Source organism: Tamandua tetradactyla, chromosome 9 (genome assembly GCF_023851605.1).
Source record: "Tamandua tetradactyla isolate mTamTet1 chromosome 9, mTamTet1.pri, whole genome shotgun sequence".
NCBI lineage: Eukaryota > Metazoa > Chordata > Mammalia > Pilosa > Myrmecophagidae > Tamandua > Tamandua tetradactyla.
In genome coordinates this window covers 68,685,626-68,697,634 of record NC_135335.1, presented here as the reverse complement: position 1 = coordinate 68,697,634, position 12,009 = coordinate 68,685,626, and the positions used below count along the sequence as shown (strand labels likewise).

The 12,009-nt window shown below is 34.5% G+C and overlaps 1 protein-coding gene across 1 annotated transcript in view; it reads left to right on the top strand.

The window, feature by feature from the left end:
• Window positions 1–12,009, top strand: part of CDH18 (cadherin 18) — a 518,873-nt gene that overhangs the window by 264,545 nt on the left and 242,319 nt on the right. Inside the window, exon 3 of the mRNA XM_077115122.1 lies at window positions 9,728–10,022. Coding sequence (XP_076971237.1) covers window positions 9,728–10,022 — 295 coding nt within the window. The remainder of the gene's footprint in view (window positions 1–9,727; window positions 10,023–12,009) is intronic.

Genomic DNA, 12,009 nt, shown 5'->3' with positions numbered 1-12,009 from the left:
TTATTTTTAGCTAAATAAAATTGTACTTTCCATATTATTCCATGGTATCATTTTCTTAAGTAACAACAAATTATGGATAGTTATTCAAAACTAAATATTACTATTCATATTTTAGTGATAATTCCCAATTTAAAAAATCTCCTTTTTCTGTACCTTTTAATTTCTTTGTTTGCCTCTCAAAATATCTAAACTTATCATTCTCATATAGTTATCTTTGTACACAGTTGCTTCATTTTCCCCTAGGTCATTACATGTGTTTGGAGTTTCTTGTAACTTACAGATTGCTGCTTTTCCATCTCTTTCTGGTGTCCCTGACTTTTTAACTTTGAAGCACTACAGACTTCAGTGCTCAGTGTGTCTCTTTTTTTCTGCACTCATCCTGTTGGTGATATTACCCTGTGTCATGAGTCTAAATATCACCTTTGTTTCTTGTCTCCCAAGTTTACAAAGACAACCAAACCACTTTTCTAAACTCTTGACTGAATATAGAAATGGCTTATCTACATCTTCACTGAGAAGTCCAATAGAAATTCATATTGGACATGTCCAGAATTGAATTCCTGATTTTCCCCTCCAATTTTCTTATACCACATTTCTTCCATATCTCCATTGACACCAACTTCATCATTTTACTAACTCAGGCCAGAAGCCTCCATTCATATTTGACCTCATTTCACTTTTACCCCATTGCCAGCTCTTAAGGAAGGCTCTGTGTGCTCGACTTCCTAAATATATCCATAAGAAGACATCTTCTTACCATTTTCACTACTACCTCTGTAGTACATTCCACTATTATCTGTTACATAGTTACTACAGTACCATTCTATCAAGTGTCCTACACTTTACTTTTTTACACCTATATCCTGTCCTCAATATTTAAGCCAGAGTGATACTCTTGAGATGAAAACTGGGTTTGGAAACTACAGTACTAAAAGCTCTACAATGTCTCCCCACCTCATAGGATGGTCCTCTATGATCTCCCTCCGTGTTACTTCTCTGATTTACCCTACCCTTTCTCTCTTTGTCCCTGCTGTTCAGGTCACATTGTCTTTGTCACTGCTTCTTTAGCCTGCTAGTCATGTTCCTTTCTTGATCCTTTGGCTCTCCCTGTTCCCTCTGCCTGCACTGCTCTTCCCAGAGAAATGCACTTGGCTAACCTTCTCGCTTCCTTCAAGAATTTGTGAAAATCTCATTTTCTTCATGAACTTTATCTGACTTCCTGTATTATTTTCCTGTTCCTGCCCTAACAAATTAGCATAAACTTAGTGGCTTAAAATAGGATAAATTTATTGTTCAGTAGCTCTATAAGTCAAAAACCCAACATAGGTTTCATGGAGCATAAAGTAAGATGTCAGCAGAATATCTTTGCCTTTTCCAGCTTCTAATGACTTATCTCTGGTGCTTGCACATGGTCCGCTACGTTTAAGAACCAGCAACTGGGCACTGATACTTCTCATGCTGCCATCTTTCTCTCTCATCTATTTGGGTGTAGATTCCCCTCTTTTAAAGGATCTACATGATTAGATTGAGCCGAACCATATATCCAGCATAATAATTCCCTATGAAGGTTTCTTAATCATAACCACATCTTCAAAGTCCTTTTTGCTGTGTAAGGAAATATGCTCACAGTTCCAGGAAGTAATATATAGGCATCTTTGAGTAGCCATTATTTAATATTGCAAAGTCTCTGTATCACCCCAACCACCTGTGATATTCATTCCCTTTCCCTTTCTCTAATTTCTATGTCTCCTTTTTACTTGTAACTCTTTTCACTTTTTGGCATATATCTTTGCTGAACGTCTGCTTATCCTCACTGGAATGAGTGTAGTCTCTGCCAGAGAAGGGATCGCTACTTTCTAGTGCAGTGATGTATCCCACCACCTAGTAGAGTGACTGGCACATGTGAGGGTTCTAAAAATTATTTTCTGAATGAAACAGACCCCTTAAAGTGATTGCTGAATCAAACAATAATCTATATTTTAATAAATATCATCAGATGAATTTCCTAAAGATCAAAGCAATTCACATGTCCATCATCTTCCTTCATTTTCCTTTCCAAATACAATTACTCTTTTGTTATTTACATAGAGGGCTAAAATCAATAGCAATGGCAAATTTTTTAATGGTACAAACCATTTGAATATGTAGGTAATGAATTGGTACAGTCTTTTCCTGACTTTGTGGTAGGGTTTAGTAGACTTTAAGATTTTTTGTGTGTCTTTAAAGCCAGCTCCCAGAGTGCGGTGGTTTGAAAATGTATGGCCCCCCATCCATCCCAAATCTTAAGTTTAACCCATTCCTGAGGATGGGAACCCATTGTAAGGAGACCTTTTGATGAGATTACTTCAGTTAAGATTGTGGTCGACAACTTAAAGGATGGGTCTTAATCTTATTACTGGAGCTCTTTATAAGCAGAATGAAATTCAGGTATATATAGATAAATCCTCAGGAATCTTCTGTGGAAAGAAAGCATCACCTTGATGAGCCCTTAATTTAGATTTTTCTTAGCCTCAAACTGTGAGTGAATAAATTCATGTTGTTTAACATGAATCATGTCATAGTATTTGCTTGAGCAGCTTAGGAAAGTAAAATAGATTTGGTACCAGGAGTGCGGGGGTGCTATTATAGCAACTATCAAAAACATGGAAAAGGCTTTGGAACTGGGTGATGGATAAAGACTAGAAGAATTGTCAAGTGCTTGATAAAAAACGCTTATATTCTTTTGAAGAGACTGTTGGTAGAAATCTGGATACTAAAGGTACTTCTGTTAAGGCCTTATGAGAAATGATGAATGTGTTATTAGAAACTGAAGGAAAGGTGATCTTTGTTTTAATGTGGCAGAGAACTTGGATAAATTGAGATCTGATGGTGATGGAAAGCAGAATTTGAAAGTAATGAAGTTGGTTATTTAACTAAGGAGATTGCCAAGCTAAGTGTAAAAAGTATAGCCTGGTTTCTCCTCGCAGCTTGTAGTAAAATGCAAGAGAAAAGGGAAAGCTGAGAACTGAACTCTTAGGCACTAATAAAACAGAACTTGATGGCTTGGAAAATACTGAATTTAGGGACATGAGTCACCAGGGAATATTGCTCTGGGTGAGGGTTTAACTGAACATGGAACCAGTCAAGCATTTCAGGGTAAGTCAAGATTTGAAATGCAGTTTTGCAGGGAAGATCTATGGACTTTTCTACTGTCTGATGGTTTGGACCCTTATGAACTACTTTCAAAACTAGCATGTTTTTTGCAAGATTTGTATGAATGAAACAGCCTGGACTAAAAGGGACAGAGAAGGGACAAACAGAAGGAAGAATTGCTTCAATGGCAGAACCATAGTAGCTGATGTCTGGACCAAGGCTGTGTACTTAGACCACAGGAGTGGCCCACAAATGTGTGTGGAAAAGGTTATTCCACCCCTGTGCTTGAACAACATCCCATTGTTCAAAGAGAATGTTGTCATTCCAGTGGTCAAAGATGGTAGGACCTATTCCCTAGCATTCATGGAGAGTCTAGCTACTCTGAGAGGTTGGAGCCTTTACCCCAGTGTTCAGGAGGATGATGGCCTAAGCATCCCCCTATTCAGTTACTTCAAAGGGGTGGGGTGGGCACTTCATCAGGCCTGGAGGATAAAACATTGTTCCATAGACTACTCTCAAAACTGAAATCTAATGGAGTTTGCCCTCCTGGGTTTTAGATTGGTTTGGAACTCATGACTCCTGATCCCCTTCCAATTTGTCCTTATAGAAATGGCAATGTTTGTCCTATGACTGTCTCTTCATTGCATATTGGAAGCATATAAGTTGTTTTCTAGATTTCGCAGGTCCACAGAAAGATGGAAATTTTGCCCCAGGACAGCCCATACCAGTAACCGATTTTTCTGAGACTTTGTACTAATCATTGTTTCTGAAAGGACTTCAGGATTTTGACATATTGTAATGGAATGAATATAGTTCGCATGTAGAAATAATACTTCTTTTGGGGGTCTAGAGAGTGAGGTAGGTGTTTTGAAGTTGTATATGCCCCAGAAAAACATGTCCTTAAATTTCACCCATTCCTGTGGTCCTACATTTTGAGTTGGACCTTTTGAAGAGTTACTTCAGTTAAGTGTGGTCCGGCGATGTCATAATGAGACTCTAGTCTAGTGATGGAGTTCCTTATAAGCAGAATAATATTCAGACAGAGAAAAAGCCACATGAATCGAAAAGCTAAACAACAATGGAATGTGTAATAGAAAGGATAGACCAGATGCTGTCATGTGCCTTGCCATGTGACTACCTGAGGACCAAGGATCACCAGCAGCCAGCCCCAGATTACTAGTCTTCATCTTGATGATGCTTTGATTTGGACTTTTTCCCAAGCTCAGACCATGATTAAACAAATTTCCATTGTTTAACCCAATACTGTTCATGGTATTTGCTTGAGCAGCCAGGAAATTTAAGCACAGTGTCACCTCTTTCTCAGCTAGATCCTGAATGGGAAATATAAGACAAAGAACTTCTGATAGAGAATAAGCATGCTTAAATGTCCTATATAGCTCTCTCCAATTCCAATCAATTAGCCACTTTTAATGCTTTCCAACAATTAACAGTGAAATTCTAAACCACTGACTGACTCTTATGTTACCCAAATATCTGGCACAAATGAATGAAACATACTAAAGTAGAACCAATAGATACAATTTATGATAAATTTGAACCTTTGAGAGTTTTGCAGTTTTTTCATCTTGAATATTATAAACTTTGAATTCTTTAATCTGGAATTCAGAGAATATAACACTGAAATGCATTTTGTCTTTTGCTCCGTTTCCCCTCCTCCTCCTCTACATTTGTTTTCTTTTTCAAAAAGATAACTCAATTAAAAGCTAATGACTAAAATTCAAATGCAAGAGACTTTTGCATTCTGATATTTCCAGTTAAAAGCAAGTATGCCTTAGGTATTATTTAAGGTATCCCAGAAAAACAAACCTAATTTTTAGAGATAGAGAGAAAGGAAGAAAAAAAGAGAGAGGGAGCCTTTTTATTATCTGGAATCAGCTCATGCATCTTTGGGAGCTGGCAAGTCCAATTTCTTTAAGGTAGATTGTAAGCTGGAAAATCAATAAAGATGATTCTCAAGTCTGGAAACTCTATATTCCCCAGGGGATGCTGCCTGGCTGAAGGGGAGAAGGAAAGAAAAAATTGAAATCTTCAGTTCTGGCTTTTTAGGCCTCCAGACAATTGTATATGGTGGGCAATCTCCATTGCTGAAGGCAATCTCCACATTGATATAGGGCACTCTCAATTGTTGATTGTAGATGCAAACAGTTATAGATACATTCCACTGATTATGAGAGTAAATTCATCTATGAAATACCGTCACAGTAACAATCAGGCTATATTTGCTTGACCAAGCAACTGGACAGTATAACCTTATAGCTGAATATAAAATTAATCATCACATCTATTTCCTTACTCAAATCCAATTTTGTAATATTTGCACTTATATTGTTACTTGAGTAATATTTTTTTTTGTGGTTGAATCAAATGCTTTGACTGCTTTTTAATGTAACTTTTTGCATGTTTACTGACATACAATTAGAAATTATGGTCAATGAATTTATTTCATCACAGAGACTGAGGAATGGTTATTATTTTTTTACCTCTATGACTTATTCAAACAGTTCAACTGAGTTTTGTTCTTTTGCTTATGGTTTAATTATTAAAATATAACAATTTGAAATGATAGATGCAAAATATGTTTAAATGACATTCATTTCTTGTGTTTTTCACAGTTGTCTGATATTGTAATTTTTGACAAAAGATATTAGAGATGATGATAGTAGTGCAATATAACAAAATACTGCTGCCTTTTCACTGGAATGTTAGTTTCTTCTTTATTAAAAGGTTTTAAATTATGTAATCCAAAAATATCACAATTTTAAATCAGTGACCTATCTTTTTAACATAGCTTGAAGTTCCAACTAAATACAACTTTCTAAATTAATTGCTCTGTCATAATCTTCTTAACCTTTTAAAGTTATTCCTCCCCAAGAGACAGAAAATTATGTTATTGAGGAACTCTGCGTTACAATGAAAGCTATAATTTGTAGGTCCTGATCTTAATGTGGTCCAGAGTAAATAAGTAGTTTTCTAGGGTGAAATCACAGGAGTCACATTAGCTTTCTAAATGTCGTAGGTTACCACTTAGCAATAAATAAGAGACTATTAAAACCAAGCCAGGGAGGTGTTCATGTTGCTTTATTTGGCTGGCTAGGTTTTCTTTTCTTTCTTTCTCTCTCTCCTCTTTGCTGTTCTCTAAAGAATAGTTAATTAAACCTACATTTTTATATGATAAGACACACAAGGATTATCTCTTCATGCTTTTTGACAAAAAAACTTCTGTCCATCAGGAAAAAAAAAAGACCTGCTTTTCAAAATCTTTAAAAGTATATTCCCACAACTGTACCTCGTATTAAATCCCTGCTACTGATCTCTTCATGGTATTTCTAAACTATAAATGGCTGTTTGTATATGACTAAAGTCAACTTCCTCTTCTGAACACTTCCACAGATTTCAATGTACAAAAATGATGGATACCTTTCTTAAATAACATAGTAGCTAGCTAAAATTATAAACTAATATTTTACCCTTTTTGAAATTAGTATCATGTCTATATCCAGAGTCTTTGAAATTTCATTGCTCTATACCCTCTTTCATTGTATACCTTAGTGCTGCCTGCACTCAAAGATAGCGCATTTATATTCTGATTGTCTGTATTACCTGATTATCTGTATCCAAAACTTTTCTGAGATATTTCTTAAGATTTCTACCACTACTGCCACAATTACTGTTTTTTGCATTTATTCAGTCAGTCAGTCAGCATTGGATGGCTCACAAAACCCAATAAAAAATATGTGCCCACCCACAGTCTTAAACACACTATATATTAAAGAAAACCAAATAATATAACTGATATTTCTCTCGGGTTCCCCCTTTATTGCAGAACAAAATAGAATATCTGAGAATAGGTGTGGTGGAGAAGAGGGATTCTTTTGAGAAGATGACTTTGTTGCTTTCCAAATGGTTATTTTCTTACCCATATAAAGTATTTTTACCTATTGAATCATGTCTTCCCCCAAAATATGTTCAAATCCTAATCCCCAGTTGGTAGATATGAACACAACAGTAAATAGAATCTTTAAAGATCCCATTAAGATGAGGCCAAACTGAATCAAGACAGGCCCAGCACGTTGATTTTGGACTTCTAGCCTCCAAAACTGTGAGACAGTCATTCTTGTCATTTAACCCAACTAATATGTGTTGTTACTGCAGCCCTGGGAGACTAAGAAAACGTCAATTGACTAAATGCTACAATGATGGTTTCCTAGTATGACTAATGTGAAATTAGTTTTAAGATTCAACTAAGCCAGCTATGAAACTAAAATTTCATTAATAATATGATCGCCTGCATTATTAAAAACCCAAAATAAATATCAACAACTGACATTATCTCAAATTGTTTAGGATGTTTTGAAGTAATTCTTACCAGTGTTCTCCACCAATGTAAATATTGCAAAATTGCAATTCACTAATATTAAAAATCCATTTTAAATTATGAGTATCTTTTGAAATATGTTAATTGGTCTATTAATTACGCAAAATGTAAGAATATGGAGCCATATTCAAGTCCTAAAACCTTAAACCTTGAAATTATGGGCATTTGTCTCATCTGAATTAGTTTATTTCAGAGTCTATATATTGTTTCAGGTATATTTTATGTAATAGATGCTTTAGTATGATAACTTTATTTCTTCTTTTACATATTTCTAGTGCTGGACCACATACATAAGTCCTTTGTTTTTAAAATCCATGACCTTTAATACATTACTGTATGATAATTAAAATAAATATAATTACTATATTACATTAAATTAATTTTCTCTATAACTCAAAATTTTAGAGAAGATTTCCAAATATATCTTGTAAAAGAAGAGACAATTGTCACTATCATTCTTTCCAAAATTAGTTAGAAAACTTGTCAATTTTCTCCCTAAGTATTATTTGTATTAGTTATACTTACATAGATTTGTAAGTATACATAATATAACAGTATAATAGCTTACAAACTATCTTAGTTCTTGTCAACTGACTAACTAGTGTGGTCCAGAAAATGTTTTAAAAGCATGTCTTCAATGAATTTGTTGCTTACTTTGTTATGTTTTGGTGACAGACTGATGCAAAGTTGGAAAAGATGACAGAGGGTACTGGATGTATATGTGATATATGTCTACTTCATAGATAAAGCGTCTCTTTTTCTAGGAAATAAATTATATGTCAAGTGCTTAAAGAAACAATTTTATTTTTACCCATCCGTACAATTTTCCCCACTGCATTCCTTCTGCATTCTTCTTCTAGCACACAATTCACCAATGAAGTGTGAATCCTTGAAAGACGTATGTTCCATACTGCGCTGGTGTATTTTAGACCTTTTTATGCAAGCCCCAAATAAGCATGCATTTTCCAATGATCTAATTTGATGAAACTTAAGTGATTCTCATCAAAATTTTGTTCCTATCTTATGGAGCGTGTTTTTCAAGATATAAATAAAATTATTCTTGCTGTACTGTCTTTTAGGTTTGTTTCAATGTTTAAATGTTTCTAAATCTCAGAAATGAGTATAAGCTGAGTATTTGAGGTTATGTGACTAACAAGCCTTCTTCGGAAGGTTAATTCTTCAGATATCTTGAGAAAAACAATTCTCTAAATATGTGAAGTGATTTCAGAAAAAAAAAAAACACTGTATTCTTAACTAAATATATAGCAGTGGCACGCATGGAAGTATTTAACTGGATGTTGATGTTATAAAGTTATAGCAGAGTCTTAAATACAAATTATGCATGGTTTCAAAGTATGTACTGGTTTTTAAATCACGGTAAGTGTAGTTTGCAATTATCTTAATATAGTTCTGATCTTTTTTGAAGATTTCTCTGCTGGGCTATTTTTCTCTAAAATCTTTTAAAAGTATATTTGATCATTTTAACTTTAACAAGTGAGAATTTATGAGTGATTTTTGTTAATAAAAATTAGAGCTCACTTGTTGATTGAATTTAAAACTCGAGTTAAATATTAATAATTCTTAAGGAAATAAAATATTCTACCATTAATGTTTAAAATTCTAAATCTAAAAACTTATGCTAGAAAACATTCTATTATTTTTTAAAATTAAAATAGATGCATCTCTACAAATATCTACTTTGTTTGTAGAAATCGTAAAATTATTTTGACTCTTAATTTTTCCTACCATATAACTTTTTTCCAAATTTTGAGTGTGAATTAGGAGGTGGAATAATTAATGAAAAAAGAAAGATTAAAAAAGTTAATTCCCACAAGTATAGAAGGCAATAGTAATATGCTAGAAATTTCTTTTCCCAACTATGTTGTCGTTAGTAAATATTCATTTAGTAGGATAACAGCCATAGCTATCATTTGTCTTTTGATGACTGTGTTTATTAATTTCTCTTAAATCATTAACTGGATCTCCTATAAAAATACAATAAAAAGAATTCATATTACTAGTAAGTGCAGAAAGACCTCAGAAAAATAAATGATTGCAGTAATGCAGAGGGCTCAGTGGAAAGAAGAAAAGTCACAAGTGTCAAGCTAAGTCTTAAATTATAGATATGAAGTTTTCAGAGACCATTATGCGACGTTGGCATATAATTGCCTATTAAATTGTGCTATGTCTATTTTACAGCTGCATTCCAATTCTGACAAAGGTGATGGATCTGTCAAGTACATCCTTACTGGAGAAGGAGCCGGAACCATATTCATCATTGACGATACCACAGGGGACATCCATTCCACCAAAAGCCTAGACAGAGAGCAGAAGACCCATTATGTACTTCATGCTCAGGCCATCGACAGACGGACAAACAAGCCTCTTGAGCCTGAATCTGAGTTTATCATCAAAGTACAAGATATCAATGACAACGCTCCCAAATTCACAGATGGACCATACATTGTTACTGTGCCTGAAATGTCAGATATGGGTAAGAAAAATTATTTTTATACCTGGGTAGTTAATGTAATTTTGGCAATCCAAAAACTTTCTTCGAACACTTCTTAAAATTATTTATTTATGGAAAGATCTGGAGAAGTTCAAAAACGTTTTTAGTATTTTCTGTGACATAAAAGTTAAAGACTGTGGGGTATAGCTGTTACTCTATTTATTAGAATAAATGTCAGAGCATCTAAATATACATAATCGTTTGGTCTCAAAAACAGAGTCATAAATCACAAAATACCTACAATTCTTATTTTATCATCATGGTTATTTTAAAATGTAAATTCTTGATATATATTGTTAAAAACATAAAAGTACATTCCAGCTGACAAATGGTATTGAAGAGGAAAGGACATTTAATGCTAGAAGTGTTTGGAGACATGTCTTTTAAGCTTGGAGATTATGATTGAATATTAATAGCATTAATGGGAGAAGCAGTTAACTACTATATTCATCAGTAAATTTTCACGTGCTAAGTGCTGTACATATTCTATTTATTTAAAATTCTACAACAATTCTGTGAACTATTAATACTGTTTTAAAGATAGCAAATCTGGCACCATATTAAGTAGCATTCCCAAATTCGCACAAGCAGCCTATGATCAAGGAGGGACTGACCCCAGATCCATCGAAATGCAAAGCCTGTGCTATACTCAATGTCGTCATAAAGTTCTCCAGTTGCTCTGATAATTTGGGGTTTCCCCACAGTTGTAGCTTTCTGTGGCTTGTTATTATAGCTATTTTAAAATCTCATATGATGAATTTCCTAACCATAATTAAAAGGAAGTGGACAGTGTTGTTTCCATCATGCTCTTTGGGGCCCTCATCAAGCTCCTGTTTGTAGCTCAATGGTGGCATTCTCATAAGCCTCGCATTCTAGAGCTCTTTGCCCTTTTAAAAAGGGGCTCGTTGGTCAATGGCTACCAGTCTCCTGTCAATGAAGAATGAGGAAGTCTTTTATTCTCAAATTGTGGGAAAAAGATAAGAGACTTAGAGAATATATTCAGTAGACCTGTCCTTTGAATAATAGGTATTCCCAGGGAAGGAAAACAAAAAGATGGAACAGAGGAACAATAGTATTTTTTCACTTGAAGTGAAGAAAAGTCAGAATTAACAGGTTTAATGGACATGCTGAGTTCCTGGGAGGTTCAATGGAAATGAAAAAAATAGGTAAATTCTGGCAAAGTTCCTAAAGCTTAAGGATAAAAAGAAAGTTTTATAATCTTTCAGCTTGCTTTTATTTACCCACAAAGGAAATATATATATATATTTATCTCTTGAAATGCTGGAACCTGGTAGACAGTTGAGTACTACTTAAAGATTTCACATAAAAGTATTGAAATCCCCAAGTCTTTTGTTCAACCGTAATACGGTTCATATGTATGCCATGATGAGAGGGATATTTGGAGAAGAATCCAGAGAGTATATCATGTCCTACCTTATGTAGAAAAAACATTTCAGAAAATTCTTGAACTAGCGAGAATCTAAAATTAATCAGGAACAAGATCTAAATATCAGTAAAAATGACAAGTCAAGGAAAAAAATATCAGAAACGAACACAGAAATGTGATTGTGTGCACATGTGTGTGAGTTGCAAACACAAAGGTAAACCCAAATGAGTACGTAAAGGATGCTAGTGGACACTGTAGATCCTACGTAAGAATGAACAAGCAGAAGTGGATTATCACACCAAGGACTGAGGGCTGAGAACAAGCCGAAGCTTCACAAAGCCCCCTCTGGTGCTTGGGAACGAGGGGAGGACTAGGCAACAACTCAAATCCCAACTTCTCTTACTGATATGAGTAGCATTGATGGGCAAAATGTAGCATGTGGAATGTTAGAGAAAAAAGACACTATAGGGAAGGGTTCACATCTCTGTATGTCTGGAGTTCTAGGCCAAGTTTCTTTGAATTCTATGCTTGAGACTAAGCTAAATATTGGAAATTGTGTATTGTGTGTTATGTATGAATTCA